Source organism: Lagenorhynchus albirostris, chromosome 8 (assembly GCF_949774975.1).
Source record: "Lagenorhynchus albirostris chromosome 8, mLagAlb1.1, whole genome shotgun sequence".
NCBI classification, from domain to species: Eukaryota; Metazoa; Chordata; class Mammalia; order Artiodactyla; family Delphinidae; genus Lagenorhynchus; species Lagenorhynchus albirostris.
Genome location: NC_083102.1, coordinates 64959297 through 64986958, shown reverse-complemented (window position 1 = coordinate 64986958; position 27662 = coordinate 64959297). Strand labels below are relative to the sequence as shown.

The following is a 27662-nucleotide window of genomic DNA, read 5'->3' as shown; positions in this document are numbered from 1 at the left end:
AGAAAAACATATGAAAGAATTCTGAAAAGGGCACAGTGCTATATAAATGTAATATGAAAACATGTAGGCTGGTTACGTATTAGATTTGGTTAGAATGACCAGTTTACTTAAGGTGCAATTTACGAGAAATTTATTCTTGGAATTATCAGAAAAAAAAAATTGTAACATCTTTACCACATCTTCTGAATAAGGTCTGAGAGCCGTTTTAAAAAAATCCTATTACCACATAAGAAACTGCATTGGACAATGTGACCTAAGAAAAGTTAAAGCCTCATCCATCCTTTCCAGATTTTTTTTTTTAATGGCTATAAATCTGCTTCACCTTAATGTGCTTTTGTAGTTTTATTAATTTACAGCCTGCTTTGCTCTAGGGTTCTTCTGGCAGTTACTTAACCCTCTTTGAAAGTAGTCACAGGTAATCTTTATTTTTCTACTGCTGGTTTTTCTTAACTTATTTTAAATTCCAGTTTTTTCTCACTCGAACTCCACAGAAAGTAGGTGTAATAAAGAGTTTTTAATTTAAAGAATGAATAAAAAAATTCAAAACTAAGTCAGTAAAAGCAAATGTTCTCTCACTTTTCTGTCTCTTCAGCAGATACTCTGCATGCACTCTAAAAGGATATTAAAGCTACACATCAACAGAAAAGTCCATTTAATTTACACTATATAGTTTTCCAAGGTTAAAAGATACAAAGCAGGGGGCTTCCCTGGTGGCGCAGTGGTTGAGAGTCCGCCTGCCAATGCAGGGGACACGGGTTTGACCCCAGTCTGGGAAGATCCCACATGCCGCGGAGCGGCTAGGCCCGTGAGCCATGGCCGCTGAGCCTGCGCGTCTGGAGCCTGTGCTCCGCAACGGGAGAGGCCACAACAGTGAGAGAGGCCCGTGTACCACAAAAAAAAAAAAAAAAGATACAAAGCAGGAAAATAAATCAGGATTGATTTTTGAAGGAGGCATATCTGAAGAATGATTTTGAAGAAATGGGACATAAGGGCAGGTGAGAACAAAACATGATAAAAAATTTTTTAACAATGTTTGATTTTTACACAGTCACTGAAATACTGTTATCTCTAAGGCATTAGCTAAATGAGAAACTAGACAGGTTACTGTCAGGTATGTAGAAACAGAGCTGGAAGCCTTAATATAGGTGATTGCTGAAGATACAGGAGTAGAAATTTTGAGGCAGAAGAGGGTCTGGATACTACTCATTAAAAGATATCAAAAGATAGGAGAATGAGAAAAAATGAAATGAGAATGACATGAAAAATACAAATAGAACACACACATTAGAAAAGTGCAATTTCAAGGAGAAGGGGAGTAGTCAAAAAACATTGCAGAAAAAATATTAAAGATTGGGTTGGACTACAAAATCCATAATAAATTTAAAGGGGTGATTTTAGTTTAATAGTAAGGATGGATGAGTTAGCGATGGATTAAGGGAAGACTAAGTAGTTAAAAAAAAAAAAGAAGTTAGTGCATTTCACCCATTTAAATGTTCACTGAGGAAAACTTAGAGAAAGTAATATGAAAGCTAAGTAAGGGGAAACCTGAGTAGGTTTAAAGGCAGAAAGGAGGGCTTCATTAGCTCTAACTAATTAAATAAAGCTCATGTTCTATAGTTGAGAGAGTCAGACTTATAATAAGAATGTTTCAGACCCATGTTAGGCACTTTGGGAGTAAGGAGAGGGGTAACCTGATCTCTGTCACTAGGGAACATAGGAAACTACTCTCAAGCCACTTACTGTTTTTGGTATCACAGTCAGCCCCTATGCTCAGTGGTAGGTATTTAAAAGGTACTCAGAACGTGGTAACCAAAAAGGCAAAAAGCCCAAATGCAAAATGGTATTAAAAATATAAAATAGCAAAATGAATAAGTCAATAATTTACACTTGAAAACAATTTTAAATAAAATCCAAACCAAAAGTAGAAAACTTTAAAAATGTAACTGCTAGGGGCATGATATCCATGATGTGCAAAGTAATTTTTAAAAGCATAATATAGGTTTTATTTTGCTATAGCCACCGTAATTTAATAACAGGATTTCTTGGATAATTTTACCAAAGAAATAACTTCCTCCTCTAAAACATTCATAAAATTGATCATTTGGGTACCTAACAGTTCTGAAAAGTAAGTGTATCCATAATTCTTTAGTATGAAAAGCAACATTAAAAAAAGTGGAGCATCAAAATATTTTATTTCAAATCTATGTTATGCCTGATCTAATATGTAATTGGAAACATACATTCTAGAGGTTTCTGAATATCATTTTCCTTTCTTTACAAATTTTTATGAGCAACTTACTATATTTTAAATCTGTATCACTTTATTTGACATTTATTAAAGCTACATAAAAGCCATGCAGAATTTATTTACAATACTGTACATTAAATGATGTTTGAAGATTACATAAAAATTTCACACAACTATAACTAACATGGAAAGACATGTGAAACCCATTATTTAGGGGTTTTAAAAAATTTTAGGTACAGAATTCTGCAAAGATTATTTTGGTTTATTAAGTGTTATGCAAGCAATAGCTTGAAGTAAGACTGACAAAAACATGCAAATGAGTAGGATTTCAAAATGAAAAAATAAAAACATTTAGCTAAAAGCTAAAATAGCATATAGCTGAAATACTACCAAGTAGCAAAGGGAATTTATAAAACAGGAAAAAAAAAGTTACTCTTTAAATGTCTTCACGAATAGGCCCACAGTAATTTTCTATAAAAACATTCAGAAATAAAGTTTCTCAAATTATGTTCATCACATAATTATATTCATCACAAATCATCAATTATGTTTTCAGTAGTGATTAGAGCTGTGAATTTTAAATAATTATTTATCCTGTAGGAGAAGTCTTAGTTTTCCCCTTTGGGGACCAGGAACAAAGAAAACCAATCAGTAAATTTAGATTCAAGTAAAAGATCCTGGTACAAATATCATGAACACAGAGTAGAGAGTTGTAATAACCTACAAGTCCACATACTCTTAGCTGTACTTTTAAAACAGAAGTGTAAACTTTAGGTTGTTCAATTTAAGATCTCCTATCCGGAAGTAAGTACCTCATCCTTCAGAGTTTGGAAAATGTCAATAGGTATTTCTTCTCCAGGTGCATCTCTCAGTTTTCATTGCTGTGGCTGAAGTACATTTAAATATTCAGACTGCCCCAAGTGATAAGTTGTGTTCCTTCCACAATCAACGTACTGGTACCTCTCCTGGGATATCTGTTCTGAGTGTCCAAAGTAAGTTGTTGTTACAGTAACTCTAAAAACAAAATAAATGGGGAGAAACATTGAAGAGTTATATATAAAAAAGCTTTCTAAAGTGAGAACACTTTATATATCAAAATTCTCTCCAGGGAGAGATTATTTGATTAATGATAACTTAATATTGTGGACATGGGCCTTTTAGGGAATATTTCCCCAATAGACAACAGGAATGCTGGCTGAGAAAGCCCTATCCAAAAATAATTATATACAAAAATGTATTTTTTCAAAACACCTATCTTTAATTAAAAATATATTTAGTTCAGTGCACTTTTAAAAATAATCACACAGTTCTCTCATCAGAGGAAAAGGTTAATCAAATGTTAGCTAATGGCCCAAATACCCAACCTATAACCTACAGTGTTTTCATGGCTTAGGATAACACCCGATTTGCAGACCAATAACATTCCTGGTCTTCACTACTGTTACTGCCGACTACAGGCAGCAAGGAATTGGGTGTTGAGCTCATCCTTCTCTCTATCCCAATTTCTACCATTTTCCCAAGTTCTTGCAAGGTTCAGATTCACTATTTAGCAGCTGTGTGATCCTTCACTACTCCTCTGAGCTCCCATTTCCTCATGTGTAAAGTGGGATACTATTTACTTCACCTCATTGCACTCCTGTAAGGCTTAAAACCCAAATGAGACAGCATTTATAAATATGTGTATACTCTAAGCCAATGTTATACATATAAAGTTTTTAAACAAAGAATCTCTCAAAAAAAAATTTGTACTTACTGCATCATGAGTACTATGTTATGCACTTTGATGGATGTCAGTGTACAGAAATCACTGTTAAAGAAAAAACAATGTGAATAAATACAAACTGGCATTATAAATTTAAAATATTTAATTACAGTTCCTCTTCCTATGTTAAAGCTAACAGAAATACTATTAAGAAGATATAATAAATAAGCATTTAATGGCTGAGCATTTTCTGTATCTCAAATGATGATTAATATTTTCATGGCTTCTTATTCTATGCCTTCATACTACAGCAGTTGTAGAGTTGTCTACTTATTATTTTTACTTTTTCTTTACCTTTTGAAATTTTAGTAGCCAGTTTATTAGTTACTCAGAAATTCTATATCAAGCTGACATCAAAAGACGATAAAAATTTATCACTATTTTTTACTTAACAAGAGCTAATAATCATTTAGACCTAATTTAAAAGCTTTACAACTTCAAACCAGCAATAGAGTTCTAAACATCATTAACATTTTTAGTCCTCCTATACTAAATCAGAAACAAATACTAGAATATGTGAGATTATGATTCTCATAACATAGTAAATAAAAAGTGCCATGGTGTATATGATCCTAAGTCTGAAAATAAAATTATGTGTATACGTATATATACATTAACATTATACATGTTGAAAGGGGAGAAGAGAAAAACAGAGATGATCAGAGGCCAGAAGGAATATTCCAAAATGTGGTCTTGTCACTTCTAAGATGATGGGAAATTAAACATATATATATATTCACACCTACACATACTTACTCTTTATAATTTAATGAGAGAAAATAATTAAAAGTCAGAACTTACAACATGTAACTCATTTCTTCTGCTATGATAGTAGGTACTGTATAATCAATCTGAAAGGCAAAAAATAAAAATAAATCAATACAGAACAGGATCAAAACATCAAGTATTTCAGATACATTTTGTAACTTCAAAGAGTTTGGAAATTTCTCCCTTTATAGGTTTGATTCTAGGACTTTTTCTTACATATGTATGGGATACAATTCAAAGTCTAGTTCTTCAAGAAATCCCCCATCTCCCTCAAGTTAATATGATACACAAAGTTGAGACTTGTTTAACTCCTCCAAAGTATTTCATGAATGAAGCTTACCTGTTTCATATCCAGTGGACCAATATTGGTAATGTTGTTTAAGCGTGCCTTTCCAATAACTGTTTTTGAAAACTGAACTTGTGCAGTGATGTTTTCAACTTCGACAGAATAATAGTTATTGTTCGTTATATTTAGTGTGTTCTGAAAAAGAAAGGAGGCACAAAATGTACAAGTTATCTTAGAATAAGCATAATATGAATCAAAATTAATACAGAAGATGACTCTCCAGCTGTGGCTATGCTTAATTTATTAGGAGGAAGGAAAGTATCGCCAAAAATGTCAAGAACATTCAATGAACCAATTATATGGTTTTATGCATGAGTACTATGTTTTTTTGTTTTGTTTTGTTTTGTTTTTTGCGGTACACAGGCCTCTCACTGTTGTGGCCTCTCCTGTTGCGGAGCACAGGCTCCAGACGCGCAGGCTCAGGGGCCATGGCTTACAGGCCCAGCTGCTCCGCGGCATGTGGGATCTTCCCGGACCAAGGCACGAACCCGTGTCCCCTGCATCGGCAGGCGGAGTCTCAACCACTGCGCCACCAGGGAAGCCCATACGCATGAGTACTATGTATATAAAATGCCTACAATGAACACATACTTTTAAAAAGTAGGCCCAGAAAATGTATAGTACAAGAATACAGAAAAATGAATGTTAGAAAATGTATTTGTAGCCTTAGCAAAAATTCAATAAAAAATTCTAAAATTTCATCAAAAATTTTCTAAATGTTAACATGTACATCTTCACTGACTAAGCTACCTCCGATTCGATTAAATACAAAGACAACATTTTAAAATGTTAAATACAACTTTAAATAAACTTTCTATTTAAAAAAACTGGTATTTTAACTACATGAGTAGAGATTTCTAGCAGGTCACTTTTGAGAAGAAATGGGATAGATTCAAAACTGGTTGGAAAGAAATGCAGTTGTATCATTTCTATACTTAACAGCTGGGGCCAACTTTTGCACTTCTAACTTAAAACAATTGTTTCAAATTATTTTAGAAAATAGTCAACAAAATAAAAAAGAAAAATGTTAAATCAAGAAATAACAGATAGGGCTTCCCTGATGGCGCAGCGGTTAAGAATCCACCTGCAAAGGCAGAGGACACGGGTTCAATCCCTGGCCCGGGAAGATCCCACATGCCACGGAGCAACTAAGCCCGTGCAACACAACTACTGAGCCTGCGCTCTAGAACCCGCATGCGACAACTACTGAAGCCCGAGTGCCTAGAGTCCGTGCTCTGCAACGAGAAGCCACCACAATAAGAAGCCCATACACCATAACGAAGAATATCCCCTGCTCGCTGCAACTAGAGAAAGCCTGCGCACAGCAATGAGGACGCAACACAGCCAAAAAAAAACCCCCCACAAATTAATTTATAAAAAACAAATTTTTCTGAATTAAAAAAAAAAATTTTCAATCAGGTTGATTGAATCCATGGATGCAGAACTGGTGGATATGGAGGGCAAACTACATGTTAATAGTCAGGCCTGGATAGAAGGAAAGATATACATTATGGTATTTTTCAAATGTCTTATAACGATAATTAAACATTTTCATAATTAGAAAGACAATAAATATTACTAAAAAAGAGTAGGAGTAGTAATATATGCTACTCATTTTAAGAAACAAAAGTAATACTATATAATTACATTTCTCAAAATACTGATAGAAAACCGACAGAAATCTCACTTTTTTTTTTAACATCTTTATTGGAGTATAATTGCTTTACAGTGGTGTGTTAGTTTCTGCTTTATAACAAAGTGAATCAGTTATACATATACATATTTTCCCATATCTCTTCCCTCTTGCGTCTCATCCCTCCCACCCTTCCTATCCCACCCCTCTAGGCGGTCACAAAGCACCGAGCTGATCTCCCTGTGCCATGCAGCTGCTTCCCACTAGCTATCTATTTTACGTTTGCTGGTGTATATATGTCCACGCCACTCTCTCACTTTGTCACAGCTTACCCTTCCCCCTCCCCATATCCTCAAGTCCTTTCTCTAGTAGGTCTGTGTCTTTATTCCTGTCTTACCCCTAGGTTCTTCATGACATTTTTTTCCCCTTAGATTCCATATATATGTGTTAGCATACAGTATTTGTCTTTCTCTTTCTGACTTACTTCACTCTGTATGACAGACTCTAGGTCCATCCACCTCAGTACAAATAACTCAATTTCGTTTCTTTTTATGGCTGAGTAATATTCCATTGTATATATGTGCCACATCTTCTTTATCCATTCATTCAATGATGGATACTTAGGTTGCTTCCATCTCCTGGCTATTGTAAACAGAGCTGCAATAAACATTTTGGTACGTGACTGTTTTTGAATTATGGTTTTCTCAGGGTATATGCCCAGTAGTGGGATTGCTGGGTCATATGGTAGTTCTATTTGTAGTTTTTTAAGGAACCTCCATACTGTTCTCCATAGTGGCTGAACCAATTCACATTCCCACCAGCAGTGCAAGAGTGTTCCCTTTTCTCCACACCCTCTCCAGCATTTATTGTTTCTAGATTATTTGATGATGGCCATTCTGACTGGTGTGAGGTGATATCTCATTGTAGTTTGGATTTGCATTTCTCTAATGATTAATGATGTTGAGCATTCTTTCATGTGTTTGTTGGCAATCTGTATATCTTCTTTGCAGAAATGTCTATTTAGGTCTTCTTTTGGATTGGGTTTTTTTTTGTTGTTGTGATTGAGCTGCATTAGCTGCTTGTAAATTTTGGAGATTAATTCTTTGTCAGTTGCTTCATTTGCAAATATTTTCTCCCATTTTGAGGGTTGTCTTTTGGTTTTGTTTATGGTTTCCTTTGCTGTGCAAAAGCTTTGAAGTTTCATTAGGTCCCATTTGTTTATTTTTGTTTTTATTTCCATTTCTCTAGGAGGTGGGACAAAAAGGATCTTGCTGGGATTTATGTCATAGAGTGTTCTGCCTATGTTTTCCTCTAAGAGTTTGATAGTTTCTGGCCTTACATTTAGGTCTTTAATCCATTTTGAGCTTATTTTTGTGTATGGTGTTAGGGACTGATATAATCTCATTCTTTTACATGCACCTGTCCAGTTTTCCCAGCACTACTTATTGAAGAGGCTGTCCTTTCTCCACTGTACATTCCTGCCTCCTTTATCAAAGATAAGATGACCATATATGCATGGGTTTATCTCTGGGCTTTCTATCCTGTTCCATTGATCTATCTTTCTGGTTTTGTGCCAGTACCATACTGTCTTGATTACTGTAGCTTTGTAGTATAGTCTGAAGTTAGGGAGCCTGATTCCTCCAGCTCCAGTTTTTGTTCTCAAGATTGCTTTGGCTATTTGGGGTCTTTTGTGTTTCCATACAAATTGTGAAATTTTTTGTTCTAATTCTGTGAAAAATGCCAGTGGTAGTTTGATAGGGATTGCATTGAATCTGTAGATTGCTTTGGGTAGTAGAGTCATTTTCACAATGTTTATTCTTCTGATCCAAGAATATGGTATATGCATACAGGTCTTTTGTCTCCTTAGGTAGGTTTATTCCTAGATATTTTATTCTTTTTGTTGCAATGGTAAATGGGGGTGTTTTCTTAATTTCACTCTCAGATTTTTCATCATTTGTGTATAGGAATGCCAGAGATTTCTGTGCATTAATTTTGTATCCTGCTACTTTACCAAATTCATTGACTAGCTCTAGTAGTTTTCTGGTAGCATCTTTAGGATTCTCTATGTATAGTATATCATGTCATCTGCAAACAGTGACACCTTTACTTGTTCTTTTCCGATTTGGATTCCTTTTATTTCCTTTTCTTCTCTGATTGCTGTGGCTAAAACTTCCAAAACTATGTTGAATAAGAGTGGTGAGAGTGGGCACCCTTCTCTTGTTCCTGATCTAAGTGGATATGGTTTCAGTTTTTCACCATTGAGGATGATGTTGACTGTGGGTTTGTCATATATGGCCTTTATTATGTTGAGGAAAGTTCCCTCTATGCCTACTCTCTCCAGGGTTTTTATCATAAATGGGTGTTGAATTTTGTTGAAGGCTTTCTCTGAATCTATTGAGATGATCATATGGTTTTTCTCCTTCAATTTGTTAATATGGTGTATCATGTTGATTGATTTGCAAGTATTGAAGAATCCTCGCATTCCTGGAATAAACCCCACTTAATGATGGTGTATGATCCTTTTAATGTGCTGTGGATTCTGTTTGCTAGTATTTTGTTGAGGATTTTTGCATCTATATTCATCAGTGATACTGGCCTGTAGTTTTCTTGCTTTGTGACATCCTTGTCTGGTTTTGGTATCAGGGTGATGATGGCCTCATAGAATGAGTTTGGGAGTTTTCCTCCCTCTGCAATATTTTGGAAGAGTTTGAGAAGGATAAGTGTTAGGTCTTCTCTAAATGTTTGACAGAATTCACCTGTGAAGCCATCCGGTCCTGGGCTTTTGTTTGTTGGAAGATTTTTAGTCACAGTTTCAATTTCAGTGCTTGTGATTGGTCTGTTCATAATTTCTATTTCTTCCTGATTCAGTCTTGGCAGGTTGTGCATTTCTAAGAATCTGTCCACTTCTTCCAAGTTGTCCATTTTATTGGCATAGAGTTGCTTGTAGTAATCTCTCATAATCTTTTGTATTTCTGCAGTATCAGTTGTTACTTCTCCTTTTTCATTTCTATTGAGTCTTCTCCCTTTTTCTCTTGAGGAGTCTGGCTAATGGTTTATCAATTTTGTTTATCTTCTCTAAGAACCAGCTTTTAGTTTTATTGATCTTTGCCATTGTTTCCTTCATATCTTTTTCATTTATTTCTGATGTGATCTTTATGATTTCTTTCCTTCTGCTAACTTTGGGGTCTTTTTGTTCTTCTTTCTCTAACTGCTTTAGGTGCAACATTAGATTGTTTATTCGAGATGTTTCCTGTTTCTTAAGGTAGGATTGTATTGCTATAAACTTCCCTCTTAGAACTGCTTTTGCTGCATCCCATAGGTTTTGGGTCGTCGTGTCTCAACTGTCATTTGTTTCCAGGTATTTTTTGACTTCCTTTTCGATTTCTTCAGTGATCACTTGGTTATTAAGCAGTGTATTGTTTAGCCTCCATGTGTTTGTATTTTTTACAGATCGTTCCCTGTAATTGATATCTAGTCTCACAGTGTTGTATCGGAAAAGATACTTGATACCATTTCAATTCTCTTAAATTCACCAAGGTTTGATTTGTGACCCAAGATATAATCTATCCTGGAAAATGTTCCATGAGCACTTGAGAAAAATGTGTATTCTGTTGGTTTTGGATGCAATGTCCTATAAGTATCAATTAAGCCCATCTTGTTTAATGTATCATTTAAAGCTTGTGTTTCCTTATTTATTTTCATTTTGGATGATCTGTCCATTGGTGAAAGTGGGGTGTTAAAAGTCCCCTACTATGAAAGTGTTACTGTCAATTTCCCCTTTTATGGCTGTTAGTATTTGCCTTATGTATTGAGGTGCTCCTATGTTGGGTGCATAAATATTTACAATTGTTATATCTTCTTCTTGGATCGATCCGTTGATCATTATGTAGTGTCCTTCTTTGTCTCTTGTAATAGTCTTTATTTTAAAGTCTATTTTGTCTGATATGAGAATTGCTACTGCAGCTTTCATTTGATTTCCATTTGAATGGAATATCTTTTTCCATTCCCTCACTTTCAGTCTGTATGTGTCCCTAGGTCTAAGTGGGTCTCTTGTAGACAGCATATATATGGGTCTTGTTTTTGTATCTAATTCAGCCAGTCTGTGTCTTTTGGTGGGAGCATTTAATCCATTTACATTTAAGGTAATTATCGATATGTATGCTCCTATTCCCATTTTCTTAATTGTTTTGGGTTTGTTATTGTATGTCTTTTCCTTCACTTGTGTTTCTTGCCTTGAGAAGTTCCTTTAGCATTTGTTGTAAAGCTGGTTTGTTGGTGCTGAATTCTCTTAGCTTTTTCTTGTCTGTAAAAGTTTTAATTTCTCCATGAAATCTGAATGAGATCCTTGCTGGGTAGAGTAATCTTGGTTGTAGGTTTTTCTCCTTCATCACTTTTAATACGTCCTGCCACTCCCTTCTGGCTTGCAGAAGTGGGGGTTAAAGGAGCCACTGATTCGGGGGCTCTGGCTCACTCAGGCCGGGGGGAGGGAGCGGTATGGATGCGGGGCGAGCCTGCGGTGGCAGAGGCCAGCATGACGTCGCAACAGCCTGAGGCACGCTGTGCATTCTCCCGGGGAAGTTGTCCCTGGATCCTGGGACCCTGGTGTGGTGGGCTGCACAGGCTCCTGGGAGGGGAGGTGTGGAGAGTGACCTGTGCTCGCACACAGGCTTCTTGGTGGCAGCAGCAGCGGCCTTAGCGTCTCATGCCCATCTCTGGGGTCCACGCTGATAGCTTCGGGTCGCGCCCATCTCTGGAGCTCCTTTAAGCAGCGCTCTTAATCCCCTCTCTTTGCGAACCAGGAAACAAAGAGGGAAGAAAAAGTCTCCTGCCTCTTCGGCAGGTCCAGGCTTTTTTCCCTGACTCCCTCCCGGCTAGCCGTGGTGCACTAACCCCTTCAGGCTGTGTTCACACCACCAGTCCTGTCCCTGCAATCCGACCGAAGCCCGAGCCTCAGCTCCCAGCCCCCGCCCACCCCGGTGGGTGAGCAGGCAAGCCTCTTGGGCTGGTGAGTGCCGGTCGGCACCGATCCTCTGTGCGGGAATCTCTCCACTTTGCCCTCTGCACCCCTGTGGCTGTGCTCTCCTCCGCAGCTCCAAAGCTTTCCCCCTACGCCACCTGCAGTCTCCGCCCGCAAAGGGGCTTCCTAGTGTGTGGAAACGTTTCCTCCTTCACAGCTCCTTCCCACTGGTGCAGGTCCTGTCCCTATTCTTTTGTCTCTGTTTATTCTTTTTTCTTTTGCCCTACCCAGGTACGTGGGGAGTTTCTTGCCTTTTGGGAGGTCTGAGCTCTTCTGCCAGCGTTCAGTGGGTTTTCTGTAGGAGTTGTTCCATGTGTAGATGTATTTCTGATGTATCTGGGGGGAGGAAGGTGATCTCCGCGTTTTACTCTTCCGCCATCTTCCCCCCGTGGGAAATCTCAGCTTTTTTCTCACTGTCATCCAGTTAAACCTAATGTTTATCTATATAATAAACCTATTTCCTATTTAATGTTCACACTTTCTCAATTTAGTCAAGTACTAGTACCCCTAAAAGTGGGAATTCCTGAATAATTATTTAAAATAAAGTAAGATATTTACATTTAAATATACTTTCTGGTATCTAAAAGGGCCCAGCACATAAATTTTATTACTTTTCATTATAAATTTACAGTTATTTAATACTAAAACAGACTCTGGAGGTTGGCCAAAAATATCCGCCCAGTGTTTTAAACCCCACAGAAAAAGGGAAAATTTGTTCCTTTTTCCAAATGGCTGTTACAGTGGAAAAATACCCAACAATAATTCCCCAATGATAGGAAATGACTTACAATTAGTACTGTTATGTTTTATGCATATATATTTTTTCCATGTATATAGTTTTTTTTCGGCTGCGCAGGTCAGCTTGTGGGATCTTTTTTAAAAAATATTTATTTATTTAGGCTGTGCCAGGTCTTCGTTGCGGCACATGGGATCTTTAGTTGCGGCATGCAGGCTTCTTAGTGGCAGCATGTGGACTTCTTAGCTGTGGCATGCATGAGGGATCTAGTTCCCTGACCAGGGATCAAACCTGGGCCCCTTCTGCATTAGCAGTTCAGAGTCTTACCCACTGGACCACCAGGGAAGTCCCAGCTTGTGGGATCTTACTTCCCTAACCAGGGATGGAACCTGGGCCCTCAGTAGTGAAAGAGTAGAGTCCTAACCACTGGACTGCCAGAGAATTCCCAGGGTTTTAAAAATTTTTTTGTGTTTTTTTAAAGGTTGACAACGTTTGACGGTACGCCATGAGGATAAATGAATTCATGGGAGTTCTTTTTTTCCTATAATTAAGTAGTAATTCCACTTTAACATACATTCCATTTCACTTCCTGTCCCTGTAAATCCCCCTCCTCCCAGCCAGCACCACAGGCATCTCTACCTCAACCTCAAGCATACCAACCACCTCTTTGAGGAAAACCAACTGAAGTCCAATATCTCTCTTCCAAACAAATCACTGCCACACAGATGTACCTTAAAGCCTGAAGCCACATATATATTCCTTTTTAATAATACGGTGGTTTGCAAACCATGCTTTTTTCAAATAAACGTTAACATGTAAAACAGGTACAAGACCTTCTCTGAGGTGTTTGTTTGCTTGTTTGTTTTCAAGTGTGGGAAGGCTGTAGAGTCCTAAAAACCACTGTCCTGAGAAACACAGGTTTTCACACATACTAATTTCCAAGAGAAATCATTCACTTGTTCTCTACCTTTTAAAACAAAGGAATGGTCTGTTAAAGATGGCAAAAATTGTGTTTCACAAAACACAAGGAAATGAAAATGTTACATGTATTGAACTAACTATGTTAACATCTGGCTAGAAGCTATTCAGTCAAATGCTGAAAAGTAAATAGATTGTAATTACTTTTTTCCCAGTAATTAATTGTTTTGTTTATTTTACCCTCCCAAAGGCATCTTCAAATGCTAAATGATTCTGAATACACAGAATTTGCCAATTTGCCATTTTCAGCAGAATCAGAAATGACAGAAAAGGTCAATATAGCAGACATACAGAAAGAAAACTGAGTAAGTGTTACCTTTAATGTTCTCTCAATAAGGACAAAGGTGCTGCTTATCATGATAAAAGAATGAAGTCAGGGCATCCCTGGTGGTGCAGTGGTTCAGAGTCCGCCTGCCGATGCAGGGGACACGGGTTCGTGTCCCAGTCCGGGAAGATCCCACATGCCGCGGAGCGGCTAGGCCCCTGAGCCATGGCTGCTGAGCCATGGCCACTGAGCCTGCGTGTCCGGAGCCTGTGCTCCGCAACGGGAGAGGCCACAACAGTGAGAGGCCCGCGTACCGCAAAAAAAAAAAAAAAAAAAAAAAGAATGAAGTCAAATATTTTTAATATAAATATGTACTTACCGTGATATTTAAATATATTGTACGCTTTGGAACATCATAACTGACGTATGCCGATTTTACACCAATGTATTTCACGTCGATAGAGCGAGGGAAAAGGAAAAACACAGCCAGTCCAGAAAGAAGCAGACAGACAAACACAGAAGCCATCACATACAGTTTTCTGAAAAGGAAAATGGAATATTTAAATATACATGCATCAAAAATTACGTAATGAAACATTTAGAGAAGACATTTTCATTTTGAATTTTTCCCCTTTTATACCAGCAGGAAAAGATGTATGACTTTTACCAACTTTTTACATTATAAAAGTATTGAACAGACTTAGTTTTGAATCTATTGAGTGTTGAAATGGTCTCCTTAAAAGACATATTTACCTTTTTGGAGACTAGGATTTCAGGCTTATTATAGATAGAACATTTACTGTGGTGATTCCCAAACCAGGCTGCTCATCAGAATCAAGCTGGAGAGCTTTATAAAAGTATAGATTTCAAGACTCCCTGATGAATTCACTGAAGCAGAATTTTCACATATGAGTTTTGGCATTATATGATTCCCTAAAGTGACTGCTCATCAGAACCACCTATGAAGCCCTTAAAAATGTAATGACATAACCATATGCCTCATCAGTCTCACTAAGACAGTCTGTTTTGAGTTTCCTCATCCGAAAGTATTTATGTACTCCTTTTTACGTATTTTTAAAATAAATTTATTTATTTATTTTTGGCTGCATTGGGTCTTCGTTGCTGCGCATGGGATTTCTCTAGCTGTGGCGAGCAGGGGCTACTCTTCTTTGTGGTGCACAGGCTCCTCATTGCAGTGGCTTCTCTTGTTGTGGAGCACAGGCTTTAGGCGCATGGGCTTCAGTAGTTGCAGCATGCGGGCTCAGTAGTTGTGGCTCACGGGCTCTAGAGCACAGGCTCAGTAGTTGTGGCGCATGGGCTTAGTTGCTCCACAGCATGTGGGATCTTCCCGGACCAGGGCTCCAACCCGTGTCTCCTGCATTGGCAGGAAGATTCTTAACCACTGTGCCACCAGGGAAGTCCCTGTACTCCTTTTTAAAAATATTGTTTACATTAATCATGTCTGCTTTGAAGATGCTGTTAAACTGTTTCTTTAAAATCAAGAAAGGGGATATTATTATGCAGAGATAATACAAGGAAAAAAAGAACTCGCATGACTTTGCTATTCATCTACCTCCCAGATGGAAGTGTTTCTCTTCCATCTCTCACTCTTTATTTCCATAGATGAAAACTGCCTCTTATCTTTAGGTTTACCAACAAAACTAGAGTTTCAAGACACTGCAGTCGGCCCTCCAGTATTTGTGGGTTTCTAATCCCTGAATTCAACCAACCATGGATCAAAATTTCCCTCTATGCTTGGTTGAATCCACAGATTTGAAACCTCAGATGTGGAGGGTCGACTGTACTATGCCATTTCATATGAGGGACTTGACCATCAGCAGATTTTGGTATATGCGAGGGCTCCTGGAAGCAATCTCCCCATGGACACTCAGGGATGAAAGAATTTCCCTGGTTTCTCCAATAAACAGCACTGTCAAAGCCCATAGCACCCTTCTTTTGGCTTCTTTTTCTGTCTTGCACGTCACTTAATTTATCTTTTCCTTAGATTCTAGCCATCCAAAAAATTCTTGTTTTATCCTTTCCTCCATCCTCTCTTTGCTAAAGAGAGATCTGTACCTAAATGCCCTGATGGATCTCATCTTATCCCTCACAACAGTTATTTCAAGTACCTCTTGCAGATGTTTTATAAATGTTTTTGAGTATTTTAAGTTGTCCAAGTTAAGAAAAGAGAGCAAAATTGTTTATCAAAAAACAAAATAGGGCTTCCCTGGTGGCGCAGTTGTTGAGAGTCCGCCTGCCGATGCAGGGGACACGGGTTCATGCCCCAGTCCGGGAAGATCCCACATGCCGCGGAGTGGCTGGGCCGGTGAGCCATGGCCACTGAGCCTACGCGTCCGGAGCCTGTGCTCCGCAACGGCAGAGGCCACAATAGTGAGAGGCCCGCGTACCGCAAAATAAAATAAAATAAAATAAACAAAAATTCACTAAATCATTACTACTTGACCTGCACTGCTGTCCGGAGCAAAGAGAGAAGTTCCCACTCACTCACTCTGGACTTCCAACCTGAGTAGGGTGGTGATCACTACTGGATTACCTAATAGGTAGTTTAAACACACACTTATAGTGCCCATTATACACCAAAACACTTTAAAAAGGTATAAAAAGAGTTTAAAAATCATGATAAAAATGTGAACATTGTTGGATTTTTTTACACTTTAGTGTTTTTATTTCTCATGGGCAGGTGAGCCCACCACACTCTGGTACCTAGGGACTGTAAGTCAGCTCTAGGTGTGAATATATGAATCAGTATTCTAAATTACTTTGTGCCCAAAGCTTACAGCCATAACAAATATTACTAAACCTGGTGGGACAATAAAATAACATTCCACTTAGTATTTCATATCAAATTGAAAAATTGGCTAGTTCACTGATGAAGTACATAGATCTCCATTACAAAACTCATCAGCAGTAATTTTTCTTATGGCTCTAGGGACAGTAACAGAATCCTGCAAAGTATACAGTACTGATGAAGTTATGAAGGTTGTGTGGTTTATTCGGACTCAAGTTACACTTCTATATCTGCCATTTCATATTTGCAACATTTTAGGTAATTTACTCTTCTCCTCCATTTTAAAACCTGTAGGTTTGTTTTGAGGATTAAATGACATAGCTAAAGTATGGAGACAAAAGCAATTAATAATTTCTTGACTACCCCATCACAACTCCAACTTATAAAGAACCACAGTTTTCCCAAAATATTATAATTTTACTACATATTGAGAATTACTGTTTTTTATTACAAATTTGAAACTCCTAAAAATTCTTGAGGCGCTTCCTATAAGTTCTCAGATTTCTTAGCTTACTACAGGTGCCAGGATCTGGTCCTTGTCATTTTCTCTAGCCTCATCTGTACCACTTTCCCACAGCGCTGTTTACTTTAGCCATACATCTGAAGGTTGGACCACTCCTCTGGTCCTTTCAGGTGCTATTCCCTCTGCTTGTTAGGGTTAGGAAATTAACCCTAATTTCTTGCACATTCATAACTGTCTATATATTATATAATAAAGGGTCAGACTGACTGTTTATAAACTCCTGGGTTCATTTTCTTTCCATGATGACTTAGACATGCTGTTCTACTGCTTATGTGTTTAAAGCATTGTGGTCAAGAAGTAACATGCCAATCTGATTTTCTATCCCTTATAAATTAATCGATCCTTTGCCTGGATGCTCAAAGGGGCTTTTCAGTTTTTACCTTTGAAGTCCAATAATTTCACTAAGAACGGTTGATTATTTCCAAAATTATGGTATGTCTTTTCTTTTTTTAAACTTTTTAAAAAAATATTTACTAATTTGTTTGGCTGTGCCGGGTCTTAGTTGTGGCACGCAGGATCTTCTTGCCTCATGTGAGATCTAGCTCCCTGACCAGGGATCGAACCTGGGCCCCCTGCATGGGGGGCAAAGAGACTTAGCCACTGGGCCACCAGGGAAGTCCTTGTCTTTTTTTTTTTGAAGATGTTGGGGGTAGGAGTTTATTAATTAATTAATTAATTTTTGCTGTGTTGGGTCTTCGTTTCTGTGCGAGGGCTTTCTCTAGTTGTGGCAAGCAGGGGCCATTCTTCATCGCGGTGCGCGTGCCTCTCACTGTCACAGCCTTTCTTGTTACGGAGCACAGGCCCCAGACGCGCAGGCTCAGTAGTTGTGGCTCACGGGTCCAGTTGCTCCGCGGCATGTGGGATCCTCCCAGACCAGGGCTCGAACCCATGTCCCCTGCATTGGCAGGCAGACTCTCAACCACTGCGCCACCAGAGAACCCCAAGTCCTCGTTTTTTCAATATGTAGATTCACGTATTGCTTTACTTCAGGGAAGTGATTTTGAATTAAATGTTTGCTATTTGTTCAGTTTGCCTCCTTTGATTTTCTTCAGGGACTCCAATTACATTTATGCTCAATTTCCTTGGCTTGTGTTCTACACCATTTCTCTCAAGTACTTTTCAAGAACTTACCACAATCAGGAATCCTTTTTTTACTTAATGACATAAAGTATATGATGGTATAACTTAACAACCTGATAGCATTTTTCCTTTGAATAGTTTTAATTAAAATATTTACTTATACATAATATAAAAAGCAAAAAATACAAAAAATCTGCCATTTTCTTATAATCACTTACGTTCTTCTTGGCCTTAATCTCTGATCACTGTATGGAATTAATGCCACCAGTTGGTTTTCTTGTCCTAAAAGTAAAAGAATTAGATTTAGAAATTTATTAACATGATTCATTAAAAATTTAGTGGTTCCTCATCAAAGTCTGGTTTGGAAAGACCAGAATACTACCTGGTTCTCATCTCATTCCTTTAGTAAACTGCTCTCAACATCTTCAAAAATTATCCAGTAGCAGCTGAGTTCCAAAGCACATATTGTGTTTTTTCATACCTAGATTTCTAGCTAACAAAAATATTATAAAGAATGAGAAAGAGTAACTCTTTCTTCCACTGAGAAAAAAAATCTAAAAAGTCCCAGCTTTCAGAAGATCTGAATTTACCAGGCCTTCCTTCACCCAGTTTTCTATTCCCCCCAGTTTTCCATTAAGACTTCAATTTGATTATCTGAATGAGAGCAGAAGAAACATATTGTTACCACTGTCCTGAAACCCCTATAACTGCAGAGGTTCCTACGCTATCTCCCCTGAAAACACATATTAAGTCTCATGCTCCAAGAAGCCCTATTTATACGCAGTCTTCCAGGACTCTTTCAGGTCACACACCTCTCCACATTAAGTCACTTCAAAATTCAGTATTTCTTTCTTGGGTTGAGCATTATCCATATGCTTTAATGGCTAAATGGACTTTTAAATGCCAATTTTCCAATCTTATCACAACTTGGCTCTTTGTATTAACTATCAAAGCACCGCAGTCAAGTTCTCTTTTAAAGCTTTCCATAATACTTTCATTATTCCTCCCTGCTCCCTCCACAAGTCCCCCCTCATCTACACTCCTCCTACCATACCCACATATATATAATACGTTATGTGTGTGTATGTGTGTGTGTGTGTGTGTGTGTGTACGTACATATCCTATCTTGTTTGGTGGTATTCATCTGTCTAACCTGCAACTGGTTAAAACCAACCCTTTGGCGACTGTGCCTATATCCACACAGCTAAAAGGAGATAAAGAAACACAAACAACTATGCTCACTAGTCTCATTTAGATTACTATCTCAAGTGGCCCTTAATAATGCCACCTATATTTCTCTAGTTCATACTCTCAATCTGGGGAATTCCCTGGTGTTCCAGTGGTTAGGACTCTGTACTTTCACTGCCGTAGGGCTGGATGCGATCCCTGGTCAGGGATCCCGCAAGCCGTGTGGCACAGCACCCCCAAAAAAAGTGCATACTCTTAATCTGACTCTCCCAAACTACAATTTCATAACTTCCACTTTCTCTTCAAACCTCCAATATCTTCTCCCCTATCCTTACTCTCAGCTCATGATGTGGCAAAGAGAACTTCCACAAGCTACCACCACATCTACCCGCCCACCCACCTGCCTCTGTGTCCATATACTCTACCTTCCCTTCTACTGCTGGGAGCAAATTGCCCATGCTTCTCTGGAGGAGCAGCCCTCTGCACTTGTGCACTAGATCTAATAATTGTCCTCTGTTGCCTGCATTATCAATGTTTTCTCTATGGAAAAATCTCATCAGCATACAAACATATTATTCATTCCATCTTAAAAAATTCTTCTCCTGATGTATAGCCCCCTCTAGCTACCACCTCTCTTCTCTCCTTTTCCTCTGAAACAGCAAAACTCCTCAAAAAAGCTATTTTCTGACTCTAACTTTGCTCCTTCTATGCACTCCTGATCCTACTCTACACATGCTATACATTCTTCTGCAGACTACCCAAACTGCTCTTTTAAAGGTGGCCTCTAAGTCACCAAATCCCACGGCCAGTTCTCAGTCCTCACATTACTTGATCAGGTCTAACATAGTTGATCAATCTCTCCTCTACCAAGGAGTATATCTTCTTCATTTATCTTCTAAGACACCACAGACAAAGGGATTTCCTACTTTTACTCTAGCTGCTCTTTTTAGTGTCCTTTGCTAACTCTTTCTCATGTCACTGACCCAAAATGTTGCAATGCCCCAATGTTCAGTGCTAAAGTCTCTTCTGTTTTCTATTCACATTGACAACCTTGGTGCTGTCATCCAACTCACCTGAAGTATCATCTATACACTGATGACTCCAGCCTAGGCCTTGCATCTGAATTCCAGGCCCTTATTATAACTAACTTCCTATTGAACATATCCATTTAGATGTCAAATATGCATCTCCAAACTTACATATCTAAAACTGAGCTCCTGATCTCTCACCTGACACATACACTCAAACCTTCTTTTCTCCATTTTAATAAATGGCTACTCCATTCTTCCAGTTGCTCAGACAAAAAATACCTCTGAATTCTTCCTCAATCTTACTATCTACAATGTACATCCAGGCTGCTAAAAATGCCTACTAGCTATACCTCAAAAATATAGTATCCAGATTGCAAAAATGAGACTCCAGCCCTCTCCCTGCCCCCAGCCTGGTGCATTAATACCTGTAACTACAATAATCCTTTTATTCTCAAATACCCACTACCTCTGCAAAGATAAAGCCTTATATTGTCATTTTGTCCTACCCTCGGGGTCTCTCCAGGGTCAAATATCAATTCAACCAAGCAGAAAATGAGAATAGTACAAGGTACTTTTACTATTGCTACTTATTGCCATTGCTACTAAAGTAGCCTACAAACAGCAGGTGGAGATTACTCCCTACTGACTTCCCCTATGACATGCCACAAACTGATTTTTTTTCCTATATGGCTCATCTTCATATACCATCCCTCTTCATGTAGACCCTTTAAAAAATAACTAATTAGTGCATGACCAACTTATTATTATTCTTTAAATAACAAATCAGAAATATTAGGTCACCACATTACTTAAATTGCTCCTAACACTCAATATGGCAAGGTGACTGTGATATGATTTCTACTGATGCCAAACAGGACTAAAAGTTTACAGTCAAGAGATGCTGCATATCTGCTATAATTGCAGGTGGGAAAGAAAAGATACTGGAGGTAGAAGAATGGTTTTCATTATTGCTTTAGGACCCTAATTAAAATCTTTATGTTTGTTTCTTTGTGTCCTTTTGACTGAAGATAACTGATATGAAGTTTTAACTGTAATTCTAAGTCTTTTAAAACATAAAGGGTTGTGCTCAGACCCACGGATTTCATAGTATTTGTGCAAACACTTGGAATCATTCTTTAAAGAAAAAACAATGCAATAACACATACCCCTAGGAATTCTTCCTGTTCCTTGACAAGTGGGGCAAGTGACACTGTCTCTTCCTGTAAATTCCACATATGGAAACTGAGAGACATCTCCACTTCTTCCATCTTCATTATGTATTTCACTATTAACCAATCCAGTCCTTATATTTTCAGTGGATGTGACTCCATCATAAGCATCTTCTTTATTTGAATGTAAAGGCAAATGAGAAAAAGACTTTCCCATGTCTAAGAAAAAAAAAAACATCTTACAGTAAACTTCAGCCAAGATGTATACTCAAGAACATTATAGGATATTTATACTGATCAAATTAATTTAGAACAACCTTCAAGGGAGCGTTCAAATCACTATCTGGATTAGAATTATACTCAATCAAAATAATGTCTGAAACAAGGGAGCCATTTACTAGAGTCCAAAAGTGTTTTTCTAACAAAATATTATGAAATGATACATCAGAGTTATGATAAGAATGGGCTTTCAAACAACATTAAAATTTGACAAAAGTCTCCACTTTCTTAGAGTTCTCTGAAAAGAAACACATGGACTTCACTTTTCTTAGAATAAAACAAAAACACATTCTACCTTTAAATCAATTAGCACTGAAGGCAAAAGTGGCTTTGGGCAGATTACAACTAGGTATCAGCAGGAAATATCAAAGTAGTATTTTTCAGCCTTTTAAAATTCATGCCCCTATGTGATAAATAAAATCCCCAATCTTTCTCATCCTCACATTTCTTGCTTTAAACATTTAAATACTTGCAACAAAAAACAGCTCAAAAAACCTCCAGATTTTTTCTTTCATTCAACAGTTGGTGGAGTTAAAATTATGAAATCAATATTCTAAAATATTGACTATAATTCACCAATACAAAGCAGCAAAATTTAGAACATTAATTTCAAAATTTTAGGATGACAGTATCAAAAATACAGGACGGAAATTAAATATAAATTTAAAGACAAATAAAAATAAATAATTAGTGCTAGTACCTATATCAAAATAACCTCTGTAGATAGGTAATGCAGTAACACTGCAGTTTAAGCCACAATTTTAAGTATTAAAAAAACTTAAAAAGTCATATATTCTAATCAGTTGACATTCTGAGGACAAATTAACAAAGCGGGAAAGCTGAATTTAAAAATAATACATTCCTTCTCTTTCTAAATTTGACCATGTATTTTTTATCAGTTCTTAAAAATAGATTATTAAAGACATTCATATAAAGAAACATATTTCTTTAAAAAATTCGAACTGATGTGAATGAGGAAAACTGACACTCAAAATAATTCAATTTATCTTATGCTATGAAGAAAAGTTTGCTTTTTAAAAGTGGCATGCCATCCATGTGTTAGGGTCACCCAAACACACTGTAAACAGCAGGATAAAAAATTATACGACTCGTAGACAAACTTAAAACTTCAGAATGATGAATAAAGATGCTGATTTTTACTATTTTTAAAAAACTTATATACACATTGCCCATTAAGTTAAAAAACGTGAATGATTTATGACTCCTAAAAATGCATTATTTTCTCTTGATTTTGCTCGAAGACATTATATGCAAGCCAAACCAATACTTGCCAGTCACAGGTGGTTCAGGGGTGAATTAACATCACTGTCCCCACACACTTTGACCTTGGGGCCTATGTGAAATATTAGATGAGCTGGGATCAATGGGCCTCAGTGGCACCCTTTTACGATCTCAGTTAACAGAGGTATAGGGTGCCTCCCACTGGAATGCCTTAAGAGGGGAAAAGACACAGAAGGCAAGAACAAGTGGCTCTCAGTCTGGGCCTGCTTTCTATACTTATGTAACAGTTGCCTTGATACAGTCGGCCTTGGACTGGTGTTTGTTTTATCAAGGCTAATGGACAAGTGCCAGACTTCGTCAGGTACTGGGCATCCCTGCCCTCCCTACTGGATTTTCCCCAGAGCACTGCTAAGCTTAACAACTTTTATTCTTGGAGACTCCTTAGTTTATAATAAAGAGGTGCTAGGCCCCTGTGCTCAATATTTTTATCAAAATCCCTTAATTTACTTAAAACCAATCCGAACTTTAGACTCCTTACGAAAAAAGGAAAAAAAAGTACATGACTCCACCCAATTTAAATGGGTCGTGATCTTCCGAACGAAGTCGGCGCCTTTCATAAGCTACATCAACAAAACCCAGGATACAGCCTGCCTACTTTGGAAAGGTTAAAGATAAAATACAGGCAGTCGGGCAAGAAAACTCAAAAAGAGGAAAACCAGGGGCCACCTGGCCACTCAAGGTGTGGGGACCTGGAATCTCTCCCGTGCGCCCGGCTAGAGCCGAAGTCCGGAGCCCCTAGACAGGAAGCTGGGCCCGGATAAGAGGTGATGACACACCTCCATAACCCAGCCCAGAGCGCCCCCCCTGTCTCCGCGCGTGTCCAGCGGCCCCGTAGCCTCCCCTCCTCCACCTCCTCATCCGGCTCGGCTCTTCCCAGGGTGCCCGCTCGGCCCCGCTCCCTAAGGGGACCTGGAGGCTGCGCGTCCCGGGTCGCTCACCGGCATGCGGGGTGCTACGCAGTCCCGAGTTGCTCCGGCGCGGACAGGCCCGAAGACAGGGTCACGGAGTCCTTAGTCCCGGGTGCTGGGGCTAGAGCAACGGGCCTGCAGCGACGGGTCGCCGCTGGGTCCGGGTGGGGGAGGGGCGGCACAATAACCACAACAGCTGAGGCCCCTCTCTGCTGCAACCTGCGCCCGAGCCTGCGCAGAGCGCTCCCGGAGAGGAGGAGGTGTGGCCCGGAAGCGTGCACCACGCATGCGTTCTTTCTTCGTCTTCCTAGAGCTCTGAAGGGAGCTACCTGAGGTGCGTTTGTGCTTGTGCGCTCTCCGTTTTGTTACCTTGGTCTCCCAAGACTTAGAGGTGAAATTTGGCTGCCCTATCACTGGAAGATTTGAAAATACTAGTCCCACCTCCGTTTTTCCGTGTCCGGCTATTTCCCTTTGCAGAGGGGAAAGACGTGTACTGCCTGCCTCAGCCCTGAGCTGAGCAGCCTCTTCGTCCACGCCCTTCAAGTGGTCCTGACACTCGCGACGCTGGGAAGTGAGATAAACTGGTTGGTAGACACATGTCTGGTAGCCGAAAAGTCACATATATTTTAACTTAGAACCTCTTTATTACTAGAAGGAAACAGCCGCGGTTTTGTTTTGATTGTTTTTGTTTTTGCACGTGGTGTCACCCTCCTCCCTCCAGTGCTTAGGGAGATCCTCGCTCAAATCCCAGTGTTTCAGCTCATCGCTGTAGACTTGGGGCTACTCTCCCTAACATTTCAAAGGGTGGATAATCTCATGGAGAAAATGAAAATAACAATACAGAGTTGTTTTGAGGGTTAAATGAGATATTGGGAATAATTGTCAAACATGGACTAGACTCACTGCCTGCAGAGAACTTAACGTTTAATGAATGAAAGCTATTGTTACAATCACGGCCACAAGGTACATAGTAACCAAGGAAGAAAGTGATAGTAATTTATTTCTGTGTTCTGACAGGATAGGTGTGTTTGGCCAATAGAATATGAAGATATGTAAAAATAAGAAATGCAAGTCAAAAACATACAATTTAATATCTAAAATTATTACATACATGTGTAAGACAATGAGCCTTCTCACACTATGTTGGTGACGATGTAAACTCATAAATTTCCTGGCAAGCAGTTAGGCAATATGTAGCAAGAGTATTAAAACTTCAAGTTTTCACATCCTTTAGCCCCACAATCCCACCTTTTGGAATTTATCCTAAACCTAATGGGAACTCTAATAAGATTTCAGTACAAAGTGCATTCATTTAAATAACTTAAATGTCCAACAATGCAACGTTGGTTAAATCATTCCCTGACCTCTCCTTTTAGCCCATGTCTTCTGTTGGGACGTTAATTAAATCATTTAACCCCTCATAATTAGCCCAGGCCTTCCAAAGTTGAGGAGAGGGGTGGGCATCTTTCACTAACACTGTTTGAAATTTCAAAATAAATAGTATGGCTAAAACAAATCAGAATCATGGGGAAAAAAAAGAAAAGCAGCTTTCAAATCTATTCTGACGGTCTACGTGTATGACCCTACCTTTCATAGAATTACAAGGTTACTTAAATATGGAATAGCCATGCAATGAGATCTTATAAAGCCTGTAAAAGTTATGTTGTAAAGATGTTTTGTTACATGAGAAGTGATGATAATAATATACCACTAAATAGAAGCAGTAGGCAATAGATAGTATATGAAGTATTATTAAGGGTGTAAAGTATATTCACATTTAGAACATATAGATATAAATGGAAGGAACTATACAAAATATAAACAGTCATTTGTAGTTTGAGGCTATTTTTATTTTCTCTACTATATACATTTTTAAATTAGCAAATGTTTCTATAATTTAACATGTACTATTTTTCAGTTTAAAAAGGTATTTTTTTTTATTTCTCAAGGGAATACTTAGTCATTATTCTCTCAACTAACTTTATCACTTAGCTTTAAAAATTCTGCCTGAGCAGCATGTCCTCATCCAAATAACTGGAATTCACGTAGGAGTGAGTCTTTCTACAAAAAGATCCCTGTAAGAAGCAGTTTAGTGGCATGGTTAGGAATATAGCCTTCAGAGCCAGATTGCCTGAGGATGAGCCCAGCCTGACTGGGATATATAGAGTGTGTGTAACAGTGGACAAGATACTTAACCTTCTTTATTCCTAACTTGTATTATCTGTAAAACAGAGATGGTAATAATGCCAGTCTCAATGGGTTGTAGCCAGGAGCTGACACCTTATGTTACCTAGTAAATATTAATGACAAACTTATTGCCCATGTAACAATGAAGTATTTTTAAAAATAGATATTAAATGCTTGATGCTTTTGCCCCTGTACTCTGATTTTCACCATTAAAGCACTTTTTTTTTTTTTTTTTTTTTGCGGTACGCGGGCCTCTCACCGCTGTGGCCTCTCCCGCCGCGGAGCACAGGCCCCGGACGCGCAGGCCCAGCGGCCATGGCTCAGGGGCCCAGCCGCTCCACGGCATGGTGGATCCCCCCGGACCGGGGCACGAACCTGCGTCCCCCGCACCGGCAGGCGGACTCCCAACCACTGCACCACCAGGGAAGCCCTAAAGCACATTTTGGAAGGAAAATTTTCTGAAAAGCTTGCAGTTGGTTGGTTAACAATGATTTCCTGAGTTCTGTTTCAGTCTCTGTGCTATAAGATATGAAGGCCATACGCTTTATTGAAGAGTCCAGGATAACTTTGTTTTTTTCTTAAATAAATTTATTTATTTTATTTATTTATTTTTGGCTGCTTTGGTTCTTCGTTGCTGTGCACGGCTTTCTCTAGTTGCAGCGAGCAGGGTCTACTCTTTGGTGTGGTGTGCGGGCTTCTCATTGTGGTGGTTTCTCTTGTTGCGGAGCACAGGCTCTAGGCACGCGGGCTCAGTAGTTGTGGCGCATGGGCTTCATTTCTCCACGGCATGTGGGATCTTCCCCGGCCAGGGCTCAAACCCATGTCCCCTGCATTGGCAGGTGGATTCTTAACCACTGCGCCACCAGGGAAGCCCCCAGGATAACGTTGAATAGGTGATAATTCTTCTGTAATGATTTCTGGTTATATTCACCATTGATGCTGAAGCTAACTGATTTTTCTATGTTTAATTAACTTTTGAAAACTTAGCCTTGCCTCATATTCCAGTTTTCTCTTTAATCTACTGTAAAGGTAAATCACCCGAATCCTAATAGCTCTCAACCATATTGCAAAATTTACTTCAAAAGAAGTTTGCTTAAAAAAGAAGAAGAAGTTTGCTTTGAGTTTGAGACCTCTCAAACAGTGGAATCTGTTTTTACTCCCCTTGAAACTGAGTGGATTTTTGTGACCTTCCTGATGAGCAGAAAACAGCAGAAGTCACCCTCTTTGACCTCCTGTGAGGTCATAAAAGGCAGTGTTTCCACCTGGCTTTCTCTCTCTTGGGATGCTCATCCTTGGAACCTAGCCACCATCTTGTAAGGCAGCCAAGTAGCCACAAGGAGATGCCTCATGTAGGTGTTCTGGCTATCTGACCCAACTGAGGCCTCACTGATCTCTAGACACATGAGTGGGCAGGCCTTCAGATGATGACAGCA

The 27662-nt window shown here is 38.7% G+C and overlaps 1 protein-coding gene and 1 non-coding gene across 2 annotated transcripts; both read right to left on the bottom strand.

Annotated features, from left to right (window-relative positions):
• Window positions 1-637: 637 nt before the first annotated feature.
• TMEM106B (transmembrane protein 106B) lies at window positions 638-24277 on the bottom strand. Its single transcript, XM_060157104.1, has 8 exons — window positions 24073-24277; window positions 21551-21772; window positions 18384-18447; window positions 14133-14292; window positions 5119-5259; window positions 4812-4861; window positions 4002-4055; window positions 638-3262 (listed from the first exon to the last, which is right to left on the bottom strand). Exons 2-8 carry the CDS (start codon window positions 21768-21770, stop codon window positions 3124-3126), a joined length of 828 nt encoding a protein of 275 aa, XP_060013087.1. The 5' UTR covers window positions 21771-21772; window positions 24073-24277; the 3' UTR covers window positions 638-3123.
• TRNAS-GCU (transfer RNA serine (anticodon GCU)) lies at window positions 12781-12855 on the bottom strand. The gene has a single exon. It is a non-coding gene; the product is annotated as a tRNA-Ser (tRNA).
• Window positions 24278-27662: the final 3385 nt, after the last annotated feature.

Bases quoted from the DNA above. Each gene is read 5' to 3' on its own strand.
- TMEM106B (XM_060157104.1), bottom strand. From the start codon at position 21,770: ATGGGAAAGTCTTTTTCTCATTTGCCTTTACATTCAAATAAAGAAGAT. The intron at 14,293-18,383 runs GTAAGTGATTAT...TTTCCTTTTCAG, and splicing joins AGATTAAGGCCAAGAAGAAC to AAAACTGTATGTGATGGCTT. The intron at 5,260-14,132 runs GTAAGTACATAT...TTTCTTTTTCAG, and splicing joins CAATATATTTAAATATCACG to AACACACTAAATATAACGAA.